The 24327-nt window shown below is 41.5% G+C and overlaps 2 protein-coding genes across 5 annotated transcripts in view; one reads left to right on the top strand and one right to left on the bottom strand.

Moving 5' to 3' along the window:
- mpp2b (MAGUK p55 scaffold protein 2b) overlaps positions 1-14044 on the top strand; it is a 79886-nt gene extending 65842 nt beyond the window's left edge. For both annotated transcript variants that reach the window (XM_079493394.1, XM_079493393.1), the window contains exons 7-13: positions 1964-2095; positions 2604-2706; positions 5900-5968; positions 7284-7445; positions 8993-9198; positions 10622-10750; positions 11532-14044. In XM_079493394.1, coding sequence (XP_079349520.1) covers positions 1964-2095; positions 2604-2706; positions 5900-5968; positions 7284-7445; positions 8993-9198; positions 10622-10750; positions 11532-11708 — 978 coding nt within the window. In that variant the 3' untranslated portion in view covers positions 11709-14044. The remainder of the gene's footprint in view (positions 1-1963; positions 2096-2603; positions 2707-5899; positions 5969-7283; positions 7446-8992; positions 9199-10621; positions 10751-11531) is intronic.
- Positions 14045-18151: 4107 nt separating this feature from the next.
- abi3b (ABI family, member 3b) lies at positions 18152-23389 on the bottom strand. Of its 3 annotated transcripts, XM_079492660.1 has the most exons (7): positions 23312-23389; positions 23077-23241; positions 22637-22798; positions 20756-20938; positions 20338-20402; positions 19751-19837; positions 18152-19451 (listed from the first exon to the last, which is right to left on the bottom strand). In XM_079492660.1, the coding sequence occupies exons 2-7, from the start codon at positions 23209-23211 to the stop codon at positions 18971-18973; spliced, it is 1113 nt and encodes a 370-aa protein (XP_079348786.1). In that variant the 5' UTR covers positions 23212-23241; positions 23312-23389; the 3' UTR covers positions 18152-18970. The 3 variants fall into 3 exon arrangements, with proteins under 3 accessions (XP_079348786.1, XP_079348785.1, XP_079348787.1); XM_079492659.1 differs by having other exon boundaries at positions 23077-23386; XM_079492661.1 differs by having other exon boundaries at positions 19751-19834; positions 23077-23386.
- Between the last annotated feature and the right edge of the window lie 938 nt (positions 23390-24327).

The raw sequence follows: 24327 nt of genomic DNA, 5'->3' as shown, positions 1-24327 counted from the left end.
TAGGCCTATTTGAGCTAATCAACTAGAGAAGCTGATCGAAGGAAGTGTGAACAAACAGCTCGTTACCACTCTTGGGGTCCAAGGGCCTGCAGGAATTGAACACCATAATAGACATACGATATACGTAACACAACCCATACAGAAAACCAACAAGGAATCGATCCAATATTGTTAAATCACTCTTAACACAATCAGCGCCGGGATTTGTTTCAAAATATCAGCTCGGGGTGCCACGCAGATATGGCAGCTTTTACTCTGAAAGCCCCCCCCCCCCTTCCGTTCCGTACAAAAACCGGGAGAAATAATGTTGCTTGCTTACCTCGCTATGAATACGACAAAGTCGCTCGATAATCCCTCGCATTTTAAACGAGAGGCATGTTGAAGTCAGAAATGAAGAGCTTAGTATATCCATCTCAGCTGCAGAAGGAGAGACCAACCCCCCAAAAAAAAAAAAAAAATCAGAATATTTTTCTCTCGCAATCCACCGGTTGGATTAGCTATACGGCTCCACACGTCCTACGGTCTAAATTGGTTAAAGAAGAGAAAGTCTTCTTTAAATAAAGTCGTCTACACAGCTTTACAACTTGCAAGAAGAATACATTGCCAATTTGCCATAGTAAAACATCAGAAGTATAGAAAAGACCACAGTTTTTGGTGAATACATAAGTAAGGGGCACAGCTATAAAGAACCTTACTGTACAAAAAGCAAGAGAGACAAATCTTCATTAAGGCCCTGTGGATGCAAAGTCTTCATATAAAAAAAACTCCATTTGCATTCAGCTTGAAGCAGTCTCTGATTGACATCACCCCTCTACGCGTTCTAGTTATGTGTTCAGTGAGACACAAAAGAAGTGTTGAGACAGGGCTAATGATAGATAGCAATGTTGGTTTATCTTTATCATTGCTGTCGGGTGGAAACATTCCATGTCCAATTATTTTTATTTTTATTTTAAAAACATTTTAAAATAGTGTAAATAGCTGATCAACAAGCTACAACGCTTGTGAGCTTGTAAATCTGCTTTTGTGTGAAATTCTTGTATGATGAAGTAGGGCATTCATTTATCAAAAAAACATAAAATGTTAAAATATAGTTTCTGCCTGACAGCAACAATATGTAAAAAAACAAACAAAAAAAGTTCCCGAATAAGAAGATCTGTTCAGTTCAGTCAGAGAACTCTTGGATTGAATCCATGTATTTATTGAGCAAAATCATATTGAGCGTAAATATTTATAAGCATAATATTTGGCATCACGGCTGTCTCATTTCATTCCCTGTAGGCATGCATTATAATACATGATTTGCCAACTAGATTTGACAGAGAATGGAATGAAAAAGACCCCCGTAAGGGAATCATAGAAACAGAGCCCACAGGTGGATGCTGGGGTGGTGGTGGTGGTGGTGGTGGTGGTGGGGACTGGGGAGCACAAAAACACTTACAGCATAGCAGAGCAGCAAGATGGCAGAGCAGCAGCAAGAAGAATGGGCTGTGAGCAGGGGGGTTAAAACTGCCTGTCCCAATCAGATGGAGTGAGCATTGTGAGTGATCAGCTGATCAGGAATTGGCGCTCCTTTTGAGTTGACCTGAACTAGCCCCACAGGCTTCACTTCATTTCCTGGCTTTATGAACTGCAAATGATTTGAGAAGCACTGCTCTAGTGCCTTTATGTGCACTTTAACATAACATATCTCATAAGCTAATGAACTCATTCATGCTCCGCAGAGGATGAACCAACCCTATTGTTTTTTCGTGACCCCATGGTCTTTCGTCGGGTGTATCCTTAAATCACAATATCCTCTTGGATACAAGCTCTCAGAATTGTGTGCCATCAATCATTTTATAACAGTATTGGGTCACTTGTGTCAAACTCTAGATATATAATTTTTGAATGAAACTTGAGTTATAGCTCTGTATAACCTTTTTTTTCCTGTTTCATTTTCCTATGCTTCATCCATCTCCTCCAGGCATACGTGAAGTGTCACTTTGACTACGACCCATCCCATGATAACCTGATTCCCTGTAAAGAGGCAGGGCTGAGCTTCAGCAGTGGAGACATTCTGCAGATCTTCAACCAGGAGGACCTCAACTGGTGGCAAGTCAGTACAGCCAGCGGCGCTCCCTCTTACACATTCAATTCAAACGGCAACTATCCGTTCTTTTCTTAGCCATTATTCTGTAGATTCAGATGATTTAATCTCCGTCATCAGCCGTTATCAACACAATTCAATGGAGCCAGTATGGACATTTCCAAATACTGACGTAGTTGTTGGTCGCGTTGTCCGACTATTACTAACCGTAACGGCTAAATCTAACCCAAACTCTAAACCTAACCTCAGTCTTATACCAATTCCCTTAACCTCATATCAGTCTTAACCGGCCATGTAAATCAGATTCACAATGTTTTCGCATTGGCGGCAGTAATTTCAGTTTGCGTTTCCTAGTCGCCTACTCGCGGTAGGCAGTATGTGGAAATGTCCATACTGGCTGGTCTTGATGAGAACATACTGGTTATTATCGGTTGATAACATTCGAGGCGGGTAAACAAGGATGCCCACTTCACATCATACTAACGATGACATACTACTCCTCGTGTGTCCTCCATAGGCCTGTCACCTAGAGGGAGGCAGCGCAGGCCTCATTCCTAGCCAGCTCCTGGAGGAGAAGAGGAAAGCCTTCGTTAAGAGGGATCTGGAGCTCGTTACCACAGGTGCAGTCATGATGACACACAGCACAGAGACACGCATTATGCCAGTTTTACACAGTCAATAGTGTTGGCTATTCAAAAAGAACAGATATGCAAGCTCACAACGCTTGCGAGCTTATGCATCTGTTTTTTTTTTTTTTTACAAAATCTTGAAAGTGTGAGAACTACTGATATAGAAGGCATTTGTAGAATCTTAATGGGTTAACACAGTCAAAAGGCATTTGTAGAATCTTAATGGGTTAACACAGTCACAACCTTGCCAAGTGACTGCACTACAGTACCCAACTCTGCACTTCACGCACACCAGCGACAACAAAGGCAACAGCTGTTTCTTTTCACATATGAGTGTGTCATAGATGGCAAGGTCATTCACTCATTTCTCATTTAACCCCCCCCCCCCCCCCCCCACCCAACCCCCTCTGGTCTGTTAACTCCATCAGGGAGAGCTGGAGAACTGGTAATGAGCATTGGTGGAAAGTAACCAAGTACGTTTACTCAATTACTGTACTTAACACAAAGTCCGCAATTGCCATTCATCTACGTCAATTAAAGGCAAGTAATCAATGTTACGCTTAGAGCCATTGCCGTAGCTCTATATCACAATTTATCAATAAATTCTGGCGGAGTTGAGTACACATTTTAAGGACTTTTTTTTTTTTTTACTTTACCTGAGTATTTTCAGTATTTTTCCTTCTATTCCCCTACACCTCAGAGGCAACGCTCACAATGTGTCGCCATTTTCAAAAGGTTTTTTATAAATTTTGAACACTTGTGAAATGGGACATTCTACATAATGAGTACTTTTACTTTTGGGACTTAAATATATTTTATAAACTTTTTCTTGACTATTTTTTGTGGTACTGATACTTTTACTTAAGTAAAATATAAGTACGTCATCCACCCCCTCTGGTCTGTTACTCCATCCGTGAGCACTGGAGAAGTGGTAATGAGCATTGCTGTGACTCAGACGGGACTGATCCAATCTGCTGCTTGTTAAGCCGCCGGCTCTTGTATTCAAAACCTCTGTCCTAGAGAAAAGATATGGGGGCGGGGGAGGCGGGGCTGCTGATTGAGTAGCTGTGATAGGTTCTCCAAGGACAAAACCGTATCAGAAAAATCAGCTCGGCTCGTGATGAGATGCCGCAGGAATAAAAAGGCTTAATTGCAACAATTAGCCGAGTACCACCATTTGCACGATTTTAGATTCCATAATTATACACAATGTTGGCATATACTATAGCAGGTGGAACTGGAGAGGGGATGCGTTATTTCATTTTTAATGTCTGGTCAAAGTCAACATGTTGAAGTTAACATATTCAAACGGGCTTATTTAAGCAATTCAAAACAAGAAAAAGGGGGGAAAAAAAGGTATTTTCATATACGGTAGGATGCAACAGGTGCTATAAGATAATATTGTTTTCAGAATCATGAAAAACAATAGCCTAATTGAAATAAAACTCCTGATTGCACAACATTATAAGCACAGGAGCTACTGAACAGATTGGATTCAGAGTGTGTCAAGGTTAAATGCCAAGAAAACTGAGATTATCACCTATAACATCCTATCGGAACATCCACTTCTGACAACCACAGGAGGCACTGCTCTGAAGGAAGTCAAGGACTGTAAGTACCTGCTCATAGGTCAACTCAACTGTGCAAGATCTTAAAGTGAGGAAGGCACTTGCATGGAGGGTCCTGAACGAATGGCATGGCCAGTGTATGGAACTTCAACCTCTCAGACAAATCAGCTTCTTCTATTCTATAGGTCTATAGGTATAGTCTGTTCTCCTATATGGCAGTGAATAGCTGTTGCCACACTTACCAGAGAGCCGCGGACGTTTTCTCTGTCGGCCAGCTTCTTTTCCGTTTTTTTAGACAGCTGGTGGATGGAAATTAAGCTCCACCCCCGCGGCTGACTGCCGCGGCGGCAAGCGTTTCCGGGAATCTGGCCGTCGTGGCATTCAGCCGCGGGGGTGGAGCTTCTTTTCCATCCACCAGCTGTCTTAAAAACCCGGAAAAGAAGCTGGCCGACAGAGAAAACGTCCACGGCTGTCGGCTCAGGTGTGGAAACCCTGTATGCTGGACTCTGAAACCAATCCTGCAGAAGTCTCTAGACAAGTGCTATACCAAAATGTTCCATGCAGTAAAATAGCAGCCAGAAGAATGAGACTAGCAGCCAGTACTCAAGAAAGATGCAGGAGCTCAGAGTACCAACGAGCTGGCCAGCATGGAGAACTGGGATAACTGGCATCATTTTGGCATTTTATACTTAAACTATTCGAAAATCCCATCTACAGGCTGACATTGTGATGTGTTGTGAGCTTGTAGATCTGCTGTTTTTGATTATTAAAAAAAAAAAAAAAAGATATTGAACAAATTAAAAACAATGTGGGATGCCAAGGTGAAAGTGGTTAAGCCCCCCCCCCTTGGAGTCCCCATAATCCAAGCTTCACACTGCACCTCGCAGTAGTGGGGCAAGAACAGGTGGTGAGTCATCTCGGTCCGTGTGCCCTTGGCTTCTGGTGAGGAGAGAAGATGACGGGCCCAAACAATACTGCCCTTGGGTTCGTGCTCGAAGGACACATCTGTCCACTTGCACACCCCACTCAGAATATATCAGCTGAGATCGTGGTGGGAATAGTACAGTACATTTAGAGGGGACACATTAAGTCTAGCCTCGGAAACCCAAAGTCTGGCTTTTGCAGTTTAGAAATGATTTACCTGGGCATTTGTCATGCAATGGACAGCTAAGGAACAGGTACTGTATATTTCAATCACGGAATCACGCCATGACGCGCGGTATCATTCCAACAGGTTCCTGTGTTAAACTCAGACACTTTAAGACATTTCTCTTCCATGTTTATCGTTTCCTTTGTATCAGGTGGTCTTCTCTGGAGACCACCCTCCTGTCATATTGTAGTAGACAGCCAGACAATGACAGCCAGTCCCAGGTGTTCTGTGGCAAACAGATGGAGTTGAAGGAATCGGTTCATTGGGTCACAGTGCCATCTAGTGCTGAAGGCTGTGTACTGCTCCTTACCGATGTTTGATTTAGAATGAGCCTGCAGAGCTCTAGAAGGCAACAGACCTTGCCGGTGCAGTATATCACTTTAACGGTGGAACTTTGTTGAAGTGGCTGGCAAAGACAAGTGCCACTCCAATGTTTTATTGTCTCATGCTCCGCTGCCTCTCATAGGTCCATTGTGCGCTGGAATGGGCGGCAAGAAGAAAAAGAAGATGATGTATCTGACGACAAAAAATGCAGGTACAGTGCTTTATACCTACAGCACGCTCCCTGATCCCCTCAGTGCTTTATACCTACAGCACGCTCCCTGATCCCCTCAGTGGTTTTTGAGAATGCAATGTTTGTGTGATGTGCAGAATGCAAAATATGCATGCACAGACTGACACAGGGCTCGCGTGCACACACACACACACACACATACGCACACTCACACATGCTTGCGCGCGCACGCATGCACTCAGTTCAGCATGTCATATACAAGCGGGTGGTTGACATGGCTGCACATTGTCTCTATTTTGCTTTCTGTATATCGTCTGTCGGGCGGAAACCATGTATTTCCAAAACCATTACCTTTCAGGAAATGGGAAAAGATTATGTGTGTTCCAGTGGATCCAATGTAACAAATCTACAAACTGTCACGGTTCAGAACAGGCAGGTGTTGGACCCAAGCTCAGACAGGCAGGTCGAATACAAGGGGGTTTATTAACCAAAACAGGATATCAAGAACATAGACTGGAACACGAGGAAACAAGGAAATACTAGGATCAAGGGAAAACACTAGGAACATAGAATATCACGAGGAGCAAAAAACCACTGACTTACATTTACGAACGAACAAGGAACTGAAAACACAAGGGCATACTTATAGACAAGGACTAACTAGACACAGGTGAACAACACAGGGATTGGCTGGGGGACTAGAGGACACAGGTGGAAAACAAAGACTAATCACAAGGTTAGACAAGGCAGGTACAGAACTACAGGGGCATACAGGAAGGCACAAAACAATACTACAAAATAAAGGTACACATAGTAAGATCAACTCTAAACAGCAACTAAGAAACAGGGAAACACAATACTACAAAAGCACAGTAGAGCAAAGTAGAACACTAACTAAAAACCAAGGAACACAATCAAAATACAGAACATGTCACAGAATGTGACACAAACTCGCTTGTAACCATTTTTGGTACTTTTGCATGACACTATGCACCATGAAGTACGGCATTCATTTATCAAAAAACATAAAAAGTTGAAATATGGAGATATGAGGTTTATGACAGCAAACATCACAGCAAAGATATAGAAAACAACATAAACTTATAGCATTGTATTATTGTATATTAGGCTATTCTAGCCTGGTCTGTCATAATACCAGATTGATATGCTTTGTGTATAATATATATGTAGATATATTTTGTTTTTGTTGTTTATATTTATTCCTTCTGTTCTTTCTACTAGTACTTACTCCCTCTACTCTTTTTCTATTCTCTCGCTCTCTCTCTCTCAAAAAAAAACGTGATCGGGACATCCCTAATTGTAACGTATGTTGTAGAATTCGATCGCCATGAGCTGCGCATCTACGAGGAAGTGGCCAAAGTCCCGCCCTTCAGGAGGAAGACGCTGGTTCTGATTGGAGCACAGGGTGTGGGCCGTCGCAGCCTGAAGAACAAACTGCTGGTTTTGGACGCTCAGCGATACGCCACCACCATTCCCTGTGAGTACCTCTTCCCTTCGTTTGTACAGTATCCTATATAGTGCAGCAAGTGGGCCCCCAAATTATTGGCAAAACACTACGATTTCTATGATAATATAACATTAATAGAAAAATATAATGGTATTTTCTCTTTAAAAAAAAAAAAATGTGATTCCTATAAATTAAGTATACTACGGTAGTTCCATTGATACAAGCCGGAACACAATTGATTGATTGATCATTGAAATAAACATGATGTGAAGATGCACGCAGCCCACCCATCTGAACAAGTGGTCAGATAAGGTCCTCGGGTGGTGCAAGGGTATAGTGACACAAAACTAGAAGGCTAAATAACACATAACAAAATCACCAACAATGGGCGATAGTGTACATGACAATAATATAGTAACCTCACCTGCACTATGCATAAACAAATACTGTACACACAATCACAGTGTGGTTACGACATCAACAGAATACTCCTATATCAATACAGTGTCAACATTATTATCAGTACAATAGCCGTGCCCATAGTATCATTAGTAGGGCAGATCGTAGCTATTGGATTACATTCCTCAGGATAGGTCAGTACACAATCATACACCAGAGCCAGGACTTCATGTGAACGTGTGACTTTTCAGGTTTAGCAACCCTCTATTCTTAGACAGACGGACCTGAGTTACAACTGTACTTAGACCGCTTTTTTCCGTCTACAACAAATCTCCCCACCAAAATAGACAATCTACAAGCTTACAACGTGTCGCATTGTGACGTTGAGCTTGTAGATCGGCTATTTTTGGCGAATGTTCCCCCCTGAATAGGCATGCTGGAGTTCAAGTGGTTAGAAGCATGGGAAACACACCGTTTAGTGTAGAAGGCTAGCCGTCTATAAAAGGTTGTGTCGTTGCATCTTCTGAATAGTTCCTTTGACTAGTAAAACAGCAAACATGGCGTGGAATATTATGACGTATACTTTGGTATCTACTCTCTATAGTCTATCCCATGCATTGCCTTTAGAGCAGGTCCCTGCTCAGTGGCTGCCCACTGCATCTAGTAGTTAGGATGGGTCAAATGCAGAGAATGAAATTCCCCAAAGGGAGCAATGAAGAATAATCATATTGTTTTTCTCCTTTAAATGGCTGTATAACAAGCAGGGGCCAGCTGTAGCCAATGATTTAAGTGATGAGGCAATACACAGAACTAAAGGGCCAGAGGAGTTATTTTCTCCTTATTTATTCCTTTGCATCTCCTTTCTTCTTTAAATTTATTATTTCTCTCTTACGGTATTATTCCGGAATTATTTTCCCTTTGCTCTTTCTGTTGCTGCAGGAACCAGCGGTTTTGCTGAGTAGGGCCGTAACGTATTTTGATTCTGTTATGCTATTTCTTCCCACTTAACTGAAACTGAACTTAGAATTGAACTTAACCATTTATGTACATACAGAACACATTTCTTGGAGAGAACAAATGATGAAAAGACCCACAATGACCTCATGACTTTCGGGACTGTTTGAGACTATTCTCACCCAAATGAAAGCGACGTATGCCTCCACTCTCTCATCCCTCAGTCACCTCCAGAAAACCCAAAGTGGATGAGAGGGATGGACAAATTATGTACTCATTCATGAGTCGCAGTGAGATGGAGAGTGACATCAAAAACGGGCGTTTCCTGGAGCATGGCGACTACGATGGGAACTTGTATGGAACCAAGATCAACACCATCCATGAGGTCATGGACACAGTGAAGATCTGCATCCTCGACGTCAACCCACAGGTGGGAAAAGATACCGTCCTGCCACTTACAACATCAGCCTGCTAATTGAGCTCTGCACCATTCCTGCCTTCTGTTCTTTCTTCTATTACAGACAGATTGTTAAACTCTTGACACTGCGTATAATCAACCTTGTATGCCATCATCACACATGTATCGCAGGTGTAGATTAGAGCTAAGCATGCATATAGTTTTGTTGCTCCAGGGGTATTTTCACTCAAAGCATATGTTGTGTTTTCATCTAGAGAAATCAGTGGCAAGATTCAACAAATCCCATCAGCTTTGTGAGGTAGTTAGTATTTAAAACAAGGCCACACAAGAATTAGATTGAACAGTGGTCCTCTTGTATTATGGTAGGTTTGGCATATGTGCTATGCCATAGCACATATGCCAAACGCATAATGCTGCCAGGCCCATACCATAGCAGCTATGGTATGGGCCTGGCAGCATTATGCGTCATAGACTTACTGTACAGTATTACAAATATGGTATGTCTACAGTAGTATACACATAAACATTAAATCCATAAAAACTAGAGCGAGAGAAAGCAATATGAGACATACCCCAAAAGGCACGCAATATAATAATCTTCTAAATATTTTAGATTCTTTATTGTCACTATTCGTCATACAAGCATGATTATACTGTACAGTAGCAGGGCTTAAGTGGTTAACATACAGTGCACGCACACACACACACACACACACGCGCACACGCACACACACACACACACACACACACACACACCTTATAGATGACGAGACTTCTATTCTAAAAGGTTTGTTTCCCATGCTTCTAACCAGTTAAACCCCAACATGCCTATTTTGGCAGTAACATTCACTAAAAGTAGCAGATCCTTGCACGGTGTGAGCTAATCTAAGAATAGACGGTGTCTACACCTGAAAAGTCACTCATTCTGGTGTTATGATTGTTTACTGACCATAGGTACTGACCTATCCTGAGTAATGTAATAAATCCAATATCGATAAGGAGCTTCCCTATTAATGACACTATGGAGCAGACTAACATTTATCTGGGACACTGTTGCCTCCTAGGGCGAACAGTTTAGCTTCAAGGCTACTCCAGTGTTTCATCTATATTTGCATTCAGCAGCAGTGTCCTGCCACTGTTGAAATATGCCCGCCCTGCTGAATTTTTATGTACATATTTAGACAGAGTGCAGACTCAGAGTGACCCTAAGCAGCTGTCTGTAGCTTAACTTTTAGATGACTAGTGACTTTTAGTTCTGCCACCAAACCACACGGAGCTGGCATAATCAGATTATCAGAACTACACTATAGTTATTGACTAATACATTTATCTGACTAATAATTAGTCAGATAAAGTATTGCATTGCTTGATGATAAAGTTTTATTTCATACAAAGTATAATAAAAGGATCTCAATGTATATATGTTCTCTCTTAGGCCCTCAAAGTCCTGCGTACGTCTGACTTCCTGCCCTATGTGGTGTTCATCGAAGCGCCAGATTTCGAGGTTCTCAAAGCCATGAATAGGTCAGCCATTGAGATGGGAGTGGTCACAAAACAGTTAACGGTAAGTGTGCGTTAATTGGTTATAATGGGGGAGAACTCTTTTTGAATATATTAAAGTGCTACCGGTAAAGTGTGTAATCAAGAGTGACACATCACAGCTGGAATACAGAATATATTGAAAACAAAACGCGTAACCAGGAAACTGCAATCAGGCCAATTACTGTGTACTTTCACTTCAGCTGTGCACCAATTTCCATGTTTATCGCATCCCTCGTTGCCAGCCCCTTCTGCTCAATTGTCTGCTGATTGCATCCGTTCTCACACAATCAAGTCACTGTTATCCACATAATCCCGATTGGGACTCTGCCATTACGACCTTTAAGCTTCATTTAGACTCCTCCATACAATCGTAGATCTGCTCTTGTCGACAAATGACACCTTCGAACAACAGAGTATAAATCAGCCTTTAGAGTTTGGTAAATCCTGCCTAATTTGCTTACCCTTTTTTTCAAATTTTTGTTCTGAATTTTTATATTGTTCTCCATTTTTAGTTTCTTTATGGTTATTTTATTTTTTATTTTTTATGTTTTATTTTCTTTCAACTCAAATTTCGTATGTGATTGATAAACTTTCACACTGATTTAAAAAAGTTGCGACCGCAGGATTACCAGCCAAGGTGCCGGACCGCTAATTTATTCTTGTATTCACTGCTTTATTCTAAAAGCACCACGCTCACCTTGTTTTTGAAAGGTAGATTATTATTATTATTATTATTATTATTATTATTATTATTATTATACTACATGATGATGATTATTATCTCACTGCAATACTCCCGTCAGGACTCTGAGCTGAAGAGGACGGTGGATGAAAGCGAACGGATCCAGCGGGCATACGGACATTACTTTGACCTCTGCATTGTCAATGACGGCCTGGAAGGGGCCTTCCGCAGCCTGCGGGTGGCACTGGACAAGCTGTCCACCGAGCAGCAGTGGGTGCCTGTCAGCTGGGTCTTCTAATCTAAAGGGCACTGAGACGTCACCAGGAAAAGGGGTGAAGTGGGGCCAGCGGTCAAATGTGGCTGATTTCTCCATTCTTCTAGGAAAAGACCTTAATGGTAGACCATGGTCTTTAGAGCGCAGCACAGGGTTAGCTAGCCCGGTTACTGGTTGGTGGTTTGAGGAGACAGGGCCAGTGCTCATACTTTAGTGCGGTGGTTCTCAAATATTTCATTTATTTTGTATTTTAACCCATTTAGACCTGTTTAAACTACCGTATACGTCTTCAATGTCTCTCTCTCTCTCTCTCTCTCTACTGTATGTATATATATATACTGTGTATGTGTATATATATATATATATATATATATATATATTTACATATACATATACATATACAACATATACATATATATATATTACATTATTATTATAAATACAAATGGGATGTTTTTCATAAAACTGTGATTTAGAAGGCATTTTTAGAATCTGTCTCAGGTCTAAATGGACCTCCATAACTCTGAGTGTACAAATGAAACCACCCTTACCGGTTCCATTTGTACACTCTCAGAGTTACAGACCTCAAGGAACCCTCGGGGTCCTTGGACCCCACTTTGAGAACCACTGATTTAGTGCAATGGACCAGCCTCACATATAGAGTGGTGTGTATAAACCTTTAGAGCTCATCTGTCACCCATGATGTCAAGATGTATTTCATTTATATTTAAAAACAATTAATCAATGCTATTGGTAAATGTTCAGAAGGCGTTCAGAGCTGACTGATGCTTCAAACCCACCAGAAAAGCACCGGCTCACACATTTTAATAGCCACACAGGTTTGTGCGCGACTGTTTTCGCCAAACCTGGCTACAGCGTGATGTCTGGTCAGTATAATTCCATGAAAAGTCGCAGACAAACGTTTTCTTCCTCCCAGAGGGGAAAACAAATCTTCACACCAGAGTAGTGTTTTGTGGGCGGCCAGTGAGAACGGCTGCATTCATTAACGATGAGCGGAAGAAAATTGGCGTCGCTGCGCTTATGCCTAGTGGGTTTCATGTGTGAGTTGAATGAGATAATGTGCTATAGTGTGAGCAGTGTATATTACTATGAGTGTGGAAGTAGGGTGGTTATTTGGTTAACGGTGTATGTTGTACACAGTGCTTTGCTGAGGGTCTAGGCCGGGGTGTCATCATCACTCTCTACCACCAGGAGGTAATTGATCTTTCGTAGCCTTCCCAAATCTTTATGTAGTGTAATGTTTACATTGGATTGGTAGTTTAAAGACAAATGGTTTAAAGAGAGGTACCAAATGTCATATTTATATTACAATATGTATATTTTACTGTTCAACCATACAGTATGACTGTGTATGTTTGTGTGTGTGTGTGTGTGTGTGTGTGCACGCACACGCACACACACAGATATATACACAGATATACACACACGCACACGCGATATACGATTAAATATATATTATATACTGTATATATACAGTATGTATGTACTTTTTCTTTTACTGCGTGTCCTTTGTTGGGAAAACTTAACAGCAATAGAAAGATAACGCACAACGATTTGTGTTGCATACTGTTGCACACTGTACATACTGTATGAACCTAATTTAGAACAATGGAAGAATCATCTTTGTCCTGGAGTACTGTTTCAGTGCACTCGTCTTATTTTCATTTTTCATGTTTTATTCTCCATTCAGTGTTTATTTGATTTTGTGTGCTGAATGCTATTTGCCTGTTTTTGAAGATGTGCCTCTTGCAGAAATCTAAAGAAACTATTACTGAACGCTCATGTAACTTATCGATTTGTTATCTAATACTTTGTGAAGGCCCACAGTACTTTTCAACAGTAAGTAAATGTTTTAGAAGCTGTAAAGTGCTACCACCCAACAATGTAGACGGGAATAATCGATGGAAATAGATTTGAACTTTTATCCAATATGCAAGTCACCAAAGATTTGTCAGCGGCTTCTAACTCTTATGTTTGCCTTATACCGAACCTGTTTCAAAAGCCAAGTGGCTTGGCTTTTGAAACGGGTCCTAAGTGTGCACTATAGCCTATCCTTTCTATATTGAGCACTTCAGCTATTATTCCTCTATATGTTCCTTCATCATGAAGAAAGAATAAGATTGCTGTCTATTTATTTGGATATTTATTTGATTTGTCCCTCACAATTGTAAATATTGTATTGTAACAAATGGTATATATAACATAGAGAAAATACTTTGGTGCTTTGATGACACTCTCAGTGTGTTGATGTAGTTGAATGACTACAGAACACTTTCATTTTTGATGTTCATAGAAAAAGACATTAAAATAAATCCAAATATCCAGAGCCAGTGCCTTCAGTTAACAGTGTAACTTTGTTATTATTATTGTTGTGTTTTTGCATTTCTGTCGACAGTGAACACACAGGGAAGCTGTGAGGGGTTAACAAGCAGTAAAGTGTGGTAACAGTATGCACTCTTACGAGGTGAGCCACCAGGGCGCACTGCATAACATTGTTAAATCACACAATATTGTATACAGTAATTGATATACTGTACCTTTACGTTTTTTTGTTCTGTTGTATTTTGCACAGTATATAGCAAAATTAAGGATCAATACATTTTGTCAAAACTGCAAAAGCTTTAAAGTGAAATGAAATACAACTACAAATCGCCTTTTGGCCTAAAGGAGGCTCTAGGTGAATGCCATGTTAAAATCAGTAGGTGCATCATCTGGGAAGCCTGACGAGCAAATTCCATGACAATCCAGCCAGTAGAAGAATGTTGTCCAAGTGTTTGACAGACAGACCGACCCACACAGCCGTCCTTAGAGTCCCAGCTCTAGTGGGGGGCTAACAAGACCGACCCACACAGCCGTCCTTAGAGTCCCAGCTCTAGTGGGGGGCTAACAAGACCGACCCACACAGCCGTCCTTAGAGTCCCAGCTCTAGTGGGGGGCTAACAAGCATGCATAAAAAAGGTGACAACGGTCACTGTACATCTTGTCTCTCCAAATTTCAATTAAATGTTCAACTTCGTCATTCGTGTACGTCATGATGCGTTGTAATCTTGTAGATCTGCTTTTTCTGAAAATCTTCATCCCATTTCCTGAAAAGTAAGTGGTAACTGTTTTGGACATGCAAGGTTTCCACCCTGACAGCGATTCTCTGTAAGTTTTTTGAGATCAGGGGTCGATCTGTGCAGGTGGAGATGAGAGGTGTGGTGCTAGAGGCAGGTTTATAGGATGATAGGCAGGCGGTGGCCCCCTTGGCTGAGGGCTCCTCAGTTTAGGGTCAAACTGCATGGGGAACAGAAGTTCATTGCAATAGCAAATAGTGTTTTTTTTATTAGACACTCAAAAGGGAATGGGTCTTACAGTTCCTTCTTTGGATGAAACAACAGTTTTTCAGAATAATAACAGATGCCAGACAATAATAATAATTGTCTGGCATCTGTGATGAGCTTATATGGTACAGTAAAAGCAAGAAATCAGTAAAACTGAGAGAAACTGAATGGGGGAGACTAAATGCCCCCCGACCGCCGGGGCAAAATACGTCATCGGGGGGCCGGGGTGGTGATCGCCAGCCATCAGTGGGTTCCGGTCGCCCTCGCCGTCTTTTTTTAAATGTATTGTATTAACCGGGGCCCTGCGCGCTTGCTGGTATATTTGGTTGCTAACTATCATCATTTAAATGGGGACACCTCAGTCAGGTCCCTGGACCCCTCTTTGAGAACCACTGAACTTAAGTGTAAGTATCATACCAGTGAGTATGGTGGTGGGGGGTCTACTGTGCTGTAGCGAGGAGGGAGTCTGGTGGTGGGGGGTCTACTGTGCTGTAGCGAGGAGGGAGTCTGGTGGTGTGTCTGTCGCCCTCTTCCTGTGTAACAGACAAATTGATGACACAGATTGAGGAGGGCCTGTCAGCTTGTGCTGGCACGGCGGCACGGCTTGCCCTATTCTTCCTGGCATGTATATAGATGCTATGAACACCACCATGATGGGATATCTGGGGGAATATATTTACATTGCAGAATCTGAGAGAGTTTATTGTCACACCTTAAAAATACTTTACAGAAAAATATGACATTCATTTGCCTGGGCTCCTCAGACTTACAACACCATCAGATCACATCATCAGGCATCAACATCTAATAAAAACTATGGAATTAAAAATAGATATTCCTTTATTTTAAATAAAGGAATAATTCTGTAATACTGAAGCCTAAACATCACATTTGCATGTGTGTATATATATAAATTATATATCAGGGTGAACATTATTCCTTATTCAAAAGTCTGATTTCTTGATTAAGTTGATATAGGCCTACAAGTGATCTCCCAAACCATCTTCATTATGCTGGAGGCCATTTTGACCTGTTGCTTAGCCATACTTACATGTACTCATTGGGCGTGACAGCCATGGCTAGACTTATAACAAGGTTGCTGACATTACTGAGGAAGAGGAAAAACAATAATTATAGGAACAGCAGATCCAGCTGGTGACGATTGTGTCATTTTATCAAAATAATAAGGGGAACTGTTGGCTTCTGCTATGTTAACTCGGTTCTCATATCAGACTTCCCTTTGCTTTCCCTTTACAGGTGTTTCAGATGACCCTGAGGTTAACTACAGTAATACTTAACTAGGCAAGATCTCTATGACATTGTGTCAAGAGGATAAATTCAGCAGACTTTGGTCATTGCAAATGACACATGGTCATCAAATGGGTGTGACCTGATGTCACACAGATCAAGACAATGTTTCAATTTTGTTCTGCAATCAGTCCAAATCGAATGTATAGCACCAGTTGAACTAATTGATTAGTGAATGTGCTATCATGGCGGTTATGAGACCTTTCCTGACTAGTGTTATTATAGACTTATTTAAGGAGATATTGCCATGTTAAGGAAAACAGACTGGAAATTCCTGCATGTTCAGATCAAAATGAGTGACCAGACTGTCCTTCTGAATGTCTAAATCAAGATGTTATGTGCATAAATAAGAAAGTTGTGATAAACGCATTATGTAGCAAGGCAACATTCACATAAACCATATTTCAGTTCAGGTTCATTTATTAGTTTGTCCCCGAGGGGCGATTTGTTGTACAGCAAAGCATCATAACAGGCAGACAAAATAAATCACATAAAATACAGTAAAGACACATGGGTACACATAAAACAGGAAGTCAGTTCAAGTTATCAGTGTAGCATTGGAATTCATCACTCACACATACAATTGTGAAGAAGAGAATATGATCTTTTGAATGTGCCTTAATGTTCTGTGCAGTATTCAAGTTTAATGATTGAGGTTATAGACCATATAAGCCTGTAAAATATTTTCTTATCCCAGCTTTCGAAAACCAACAGTTTGACACAACATTGAGAGCAATAAGCACATCAGCACATTGTGAATCTTTGTGAATGTAATCTTACCTTTAGTTAATTAAGATCTCAACATGTATACTTCTCTTAACCTAAGTGAGTTTTCTTGGAAACTTGAGTCACAAAGGAGAGGTTTTATAGCCTTATTTCTCAGTTTAAAGTCACAGCTCTTAAAGTGCAGCACTATGTTCTGATAGGCGGAACATACTGTTATTGGATGGAACCAACCTGAATGACCCGAGTCTAATCTCCCGATCACACACACACACACACACACACACACACACACACACACTTTGTCTTGCTGCACAGGTCTCTTGGTGGCACGATATAACCAAGTTAAATTATACACAAAAATTGGGGTAGTCTTAAAGGGAAATGAGAAGAATTGTGGTTTTACTTGTAGGCCTACATAGCAAAAAGCTACTACGTGCCATATTTTGTAAAATCCATTACCATGAATGGGATTTTGTTATCACAATGACAAATTATTCAATTGATTCGCCTCAAAGACTGCTGTCTAGAAACTTTGAAAAACAAAGATATACTGTACTTACTCAATCGTGATCATGGAATTCTTTCTTTTTCTTTCATTTGATGGATGCAGAAGTTTGTAACTTGGAGATTGTGGCTAGCTATTTACATTCAGTGCACATAAAATGTAATCTAATAGCTCAATTTCACCCCCAAGTCTATCTCCATGCTCGGTTGTCAAACCTATTTACATCCCATGAAGAAATAATCAGAGTGTGTGTCCCGCTGTGATTATGTGTCAGAGTTGCTTAATGTCTGAGATTTTCTGCGGGTATTCTCATTTTGTGGGCACTACACTAGACTTGTTCTTATTGACAGATCAACACAGATGTTTAATAATGTTTAGAATTATTTTAATCATTTTCTGATTCAAATACCTAAATTGAGCCTAATATTGTAACTATTGTTGTAATTGTGAAATTTTGGGCTCAGCACCTTTGATTATACACAAACTAAGGCATTTTCCTATTAATTGCACTATTCAAATAATGCTTGGTTTGTTTAGATCTACAATAGGCCTAGTAGTGTAAATTGCCACAGTATTCCGTTCAATAGAGGTTACCTTAAAATATAATCTGTATGGTGTAGTTGAGCACAATAGAAATTAACTGTCCAATTATGAGTTTCCTGTAGGGACTCTTCAATAACAACTCCAAGACAAATATGCAACATGAGGCGTTCCACAGCCTCAGCAACCTTTTTAAAGTAGCAGAGCTTACCTGGGTTACAGTCAGTGACGCAAACAATTTACAGTATCATCATCACTGTTTTGACACAGTTGGGAGGGTGAATCAGTGTTGAATCCCAGGGGCCTGTGCCAGGTGAAAAGCCTTTGATGGGCACGGTATACAATAGGGGTAAACATGACTGTCAATTAATTGTGGTGATAAATAAAACGATAAATATGTAATGACAAGGCAAAATAACATTACCATCCATTACAATAAAGGGAGCGGAATAGGTGTGTAATCCACGTTTCAGCATGTACCGTAGCTCAGGAATGCAGCCTCAGTGCTGTTGAAACATGTAGAATGGAGCTCCTTGGCTGCACTCCATGCATAGGAATGTTCGCTTTTGAGGGGAGGTGGGGGACGGCATTGTGCTTTGCAGAAAAAAACAATTTGCTCGAATTAATACTTTGATGCCGGTTTCATGCAACAGCAGCCCAATACAACACCTCTTCTTCATACACGTTCTTTTATTCATGTTTATCAAAGTATCTCTCTGTTATATAATAAGCTTGTATGTTGTGTGCTTATGCAGCAGCAGCACAATACAAAGCCATTCTATGGTCAACCCAACCGCAAGCGCGCTCATCTACACAGCTCATACGGTTAGGAATACATGACGAGGTTAACACCATAATGTTCACTATCGTAGGACTGGTGGTGGTGGTGGAGGAGGAGGTGGGGGTGGAGGAGGTACACCTGATGAAGGAGGAGGAGGAGGAGGAGGCGGTGGAGGTACACCTCCTGATCCAGGTGGGGGGGGTGGTGGTGGTGGTGGAGGAGGTACACCTCCTGATCCAGGTGGGGGTGGTGGTGGTGGAGGAGGTAGACCACCTGATGAAGGTGGGGGTGGGGGAGGGGGAGGAGGAGGAGGAGGGGGGACACCTCCTGTTCCGGGTGGGGGTGGCGGTGGAGAGGGAAGCCCATTAGATGGACTGATGGGTGGTGGGGGTGGAGGTGGTGGGAGGCCGGTGGGTGAGCTCATGGAGGGTGGAGGAGGTGGAGGAGGCGGAGGGGCAGGGAGGCCCGAATCCAGGGTGGCAGGAGGAGGAGGTGGAGGTGCGCTGGAGGCGGATGGAAAGGTGGGCACTGACGGTGGGGCCACTGCTATACCATGGCTGGATCTGGATGGATCAAACAAATGCACCGTCAACACCTATGAACAGTTGTCCAAATACCATACTGCTTGCATGTCATTAAGCGGGACAAGAACTCTTTTTATCCCACGATTTTGTAACCCATTTGTGCCAATTGTTGTGGTATTATATGCTGTTGTATCATGTGAGTGTGTGGAAGTGTGTTTAATTGTTGTGTGCATGGGTGGGATTAAACCAGCATATTTTCTTGTATGAAGTTATGAAGATATTTGACAATAATTCCTGATTGTGATTGGTTAAATGGAACAGGGAGGAGCTATTCTTACCCGTAGCAGTCAGTAAAGCTGGACATGGACTCGCCAGGCACAGTGGGAGGAGCCACAGGACACTCCACTGGCCCTGGAACTCGACTGCTGAAATGAAATGATGGCAGTCAAATGTCAACAGGTGATCCCCACACAAAAGTCAGTTCAATAACACTTATTCCTGGAAAACAAAGGTTACTGGTACACCCTCAGGAAAAGGCTTGGGTTATATTCAAGTATTAAAAAATTGGAAGACAACACACTATTTTAATACCGGTACAATGCTCTGTGTATTAATCAAAGAATGTACGGTATTAACTAGTAAGTAACACTTCATGAAAACACATATTGGGGAAAAGCATTTCGGATTTATAACTAAAAAACATTTACAGTAAATTGAAATTATGATACAGAAGTATTGCAGCAGGTACAACAGTGTCGGAGTACTGAAAACAGACAGCCTATAACCCATGCTAGCAGCTTTCAATATATTACATGACTCTTTGAATGTTTTGTAAACTGACTGCTGTGGATATTGTGTGCACTGCTGCAAAGCTTATTTCCCAATTCCCATCGGTGATGAATTAAAACCTTGAAGTTGAACATACCCAGAGTTGCTCCCAGAACTCTGTGTGCTGTCTGTGGTTCCAGCTCTCGGTCTGTGCTGCTGCACCTGGGGAAAAGAAGATGAATGGAGGTAAAGAGACATGCCTGATCTATGACTATGCCAGAGTCGGCCATATATCACGCCAGAAGTCCAACTGGGACCGTGGCGTGCAATAGAGAATGCATCGTGCTATGGATCTTAAATCTAGTGCTAAAGTATTCCGATGATGAAAATGAATGTGAGCAGTAGTTTGATGTGGAAAGTGGCACTATCAAGGTTTTTTATGGAGTTTGTTTTGTGATGATATAATTTATGTTTTAATATAAGAGACGTTTTAAATCTCACCAATAGCGCTGGCCTAGCGGCCCGGGCTTATTAACTAAATGTAACTTAAATCAAGGATCTGTCAAAATCCTCACCTGATGGAAGCAGTGTCCGATGTTGTCCAGAATGGTGTATGATATGGGGACTCTTGAGTAGCGGCCATCTGGCTCCATTCCAGATTTAGGTGGGGCCATACATTTGTTGCGGGACATCTTCTTTACGGTAGTGTTGACGCCGATCTCTCTCCTCGCCACCTTTTCATGATGTATAGCTACAGTCTGGTTGAGACCACAGTTTTAATCATCCTTACTCCATTGAACAAACACATTTTCACTTCGTTCATATGATCAGTACTAGATATCAGGTGTTTATGTGTGTGCTGCCCCTGTATATACAGGTGCTGCCTCAAGAGATGACTATAAGTAGAGATGCACGATATGATCGGTAGCATATATTTATGGCTATATCAGCCATAAAAATGCAATATCGGTGTCGGATCGGTCTCAAAATAATCCCGATTATTTTCACTGATATTGATGACACAATAATGTCACCGCCAATGGCTTTGTGCTCGCAGAGCAGGGCCAGTCTGCCTGTCTCTGTCTCTTTAAGAGCATCAGCTGTTATTGGGAAGGTTTGCTTACTATCTACTTTCACCAGCAAAACAAAAATTTAAAATTTCAGTTCATCAATATAAATATATAATTTAGGCTAATAATGTAATATATTGGTATCAGAATCGGTATCGGCCGATATGACCCTGCAAATAATTGGAGATCGGATATCGGTCATAATTTCAATATTGTGCATACAGTGAGCATCGCAGTCCCGCCCCCTTTCTTGACACGACAGGCCCAGGAAATAATTCCCCCTGCATTTTTCCCATAGACATTTCAAAAAGTATTTATTTAAAGATATGTAAGCCTCGAACAAAGCCAACTCGGATCGTGACAAATCATGACAACAAACACAATATTTTGGGCCGAACATATAATTACAAAGAAGAAAAACAAGAAAACTTTTTTTTCTTGTGTTCGGCCTTAAAAAAAATTGTTTGTTGTCATGATTTGTCACGATCCGAGTTGGCTTTGTTCGAGGCTTACAGATCTTTAAATAAATACTTTTTGAAATGTCTATGGGAAAAATGAATGGGGAATTATTTCCTGGGCCTGTCGTGGTCTTGAAAGGGGGCGGGACTGCGACGCTCTATACTGTAAGCAAGCATGTTGGAGGTAGAGCATGAAAGGAGTAGCTCAGCCTACCTATTATCCAGTGAGTTATGAAATACCCTCCATGCCACTGATGAATACAGTCATTTTCTGACCAACAAGGTGGCTGCCAACAACATGTCATTATAACAATACTATTCTTCTTGGCAGACATTTATTTGGTGTTTTTCCTTTTCTTTTTAACCACTTTCAAGCTGGCATCCATATTTTGGGCATAGTATAGGACGGTAATTTATTTTCCAAAATATTAAAAACATTTCTGAATTGTCTAAAATAGCATAAATAGAAGCTATACAAGCTCACAGCACATTGCACCGTGAGCTTGCATTTGCTATTTCCTAAAGATGTTAATACATGTTGAACTTGTGAAATTGAACATTCGGCACAAAGAGTACTTTTACTTTTGGCACTTTAAGTATATTTTGATGCCAATACTTTTGTACATAATAGTACATTTTGAATACAGGACTAACTTCTAACATAGCATTGATACTTAGGGCCGATTCATACTCCTATTTTACCGCTGTTTCGGCGCTGTAGTGCCGAAATGATTTCGGCTCGTCAGAAATTTTCAGTAGCACCGAAGAGCCGACTTTAGGACGGTACCCGCCCCCCCGAACCTCAAATGACGTCACATTGTAGGCTCTACAGCGCCGAACCGACTTTTATTCGGCTCTAAAATAGGAGTATGAATCGCGCCTTAGTTAGCTACTTCTTCCATCCCTGTTTTGGACTGTGATTGCTCACCAGTGAAAGCATATTGACTGAAGACTCCATGTGTTTCATCTGCACGGCCTGTGCATCCAGCAGTCTGAGCACAGCGGTGGCCAGGCTGTTGATCTGATACGTCACACTGGCCAGTGACTGGGTGGTCAACGCCTTGGCCTCTTCAATAGTTGAGTTCTCTGCCTGTAAAAGAGTTCAAGTCACGGCAGTACCATATTTTATTATGGGATAACTGTATTCTACAACATTTCAATATCTATTCTTGAAGCCACTTCACTTCACGTAGGCTACAATGTTATTGTAAGCCATGATGAGACAGTAAATAAATAAATACAAATATTAAAATAAAAAAACGACACATAACTGCAACCCGGAACTTTATTCCGGGTTTAATGAATAGCCACACAACCCATTTTACCTAGTTTGTTCAAGTTATGTGTGTATTCCTCAAAGTCACTCACCTGAAGATAATTATTCTCGCAGTAATCTGCTACTTTAAGGAGGTTACAGTGGTTCTCGATTAGCCCTTTCCTCGCAGCTGGTCCTTCTTGTAGTATTTGCGAAATAAGCTCTGACATTTTAGTTTGGTCCGCCATGATTTCTCCCTAATCGTTGGTATTAAACAACTTTAAAAAAGAAAGAAAATAATTATGTTTAGCTGCTGAGACCGAGTAGGCTTAGTTTGTACTAACCTACCGCTTCATAGTCCGCCGGGAGGGTGAAAAACTGTTGGGAAGTGTCAGTCGCTCGTAGGGAGGGACCGCTGCTGAATGCGGAATGACCGCAGGCTACGAGCTTTCGCGTCTCAGCCTCTCAGGTAAGGAGGAACCATTGGTCCATTGGTGGTTCTCAAACGTTTTATTTCAACTCAATACCTCCCGCCTCCCGGCCATAACTCCGAGAATGTAGCCTACAGTACAATATGGTCCGCAAGGCACAAGGCAAGGGTCCATTTGTAAGTGTCCATTTGGAGACCTGACGGTCCCTCCCTGGCCCAGTGGCCCTGCATGATGGACCTTGGACCCCAATTTGAAAAACACTGCACTACAACACCACACAGCAGGTCCAATTTGAGCTCTGCGCTGTGGAAGATCGAAAACAGTTGATTTCATTGTACAAGACAGGCTGTATCCCACCGTTGTCTTGGTGGGCTACTGCTAACTGCGCTAATTAATACTTCATTTATGTCCGAAACATGAGCCAAACATGAAGGGAAATAAACAGAACATGCGTCGATCGAAATAATAATTTAATTTGACCAGCAGAGGTCAGTGTAGGCAAATAATCTATGGTGAGGGAAAGTTAAGCAGTCAGATACTCAGATTCATAGGTCGGACTCGGACGCATTTACCTGATAATAATGATAATGATCAGTGCATGGTGGTCAGTATATACAAATGGTACACTTACAGATTTACTCTAGTACTGTTTCTTTGAGTATCTATGTAGGCGGCAGCCGGCAGGCCTATCTGTAACGTTAGCATGCTTGAATTGTATTTGTAGGCCTACAATACTTTTGACTCCACTACATTTTCAAGAAAGGAAAACAGTAGGTAGGGGCCTAATAATTTGGTTGAACTAGTAGGCCTACTTATAGTCCACCACTGATGATGATGATGATGATGATGATGATGATGATGGTGACAAGGAGGAGGATAATTATTTTCAGAGTACAGTACAGAACAGAACATAGCCGGATAGCACCACTGATG

This window comes from Electrona antarctica, assembly GCF_951216825.1.
Source record: "Electrona antarctica genome assembly, chromosome: 22".
Classification (NCBI taxonomy): domain Eukaryota; kingdom Metazoa; phylum Chordata; class Actinopteri; order Myctophiformes; family Myctophidae; genus Electrona; species Electrona antarctica.
Note: the sequence above shows the minus strand (reverse complement) of the source record. Positions and strands in the feature narration are given on the sequence as shown.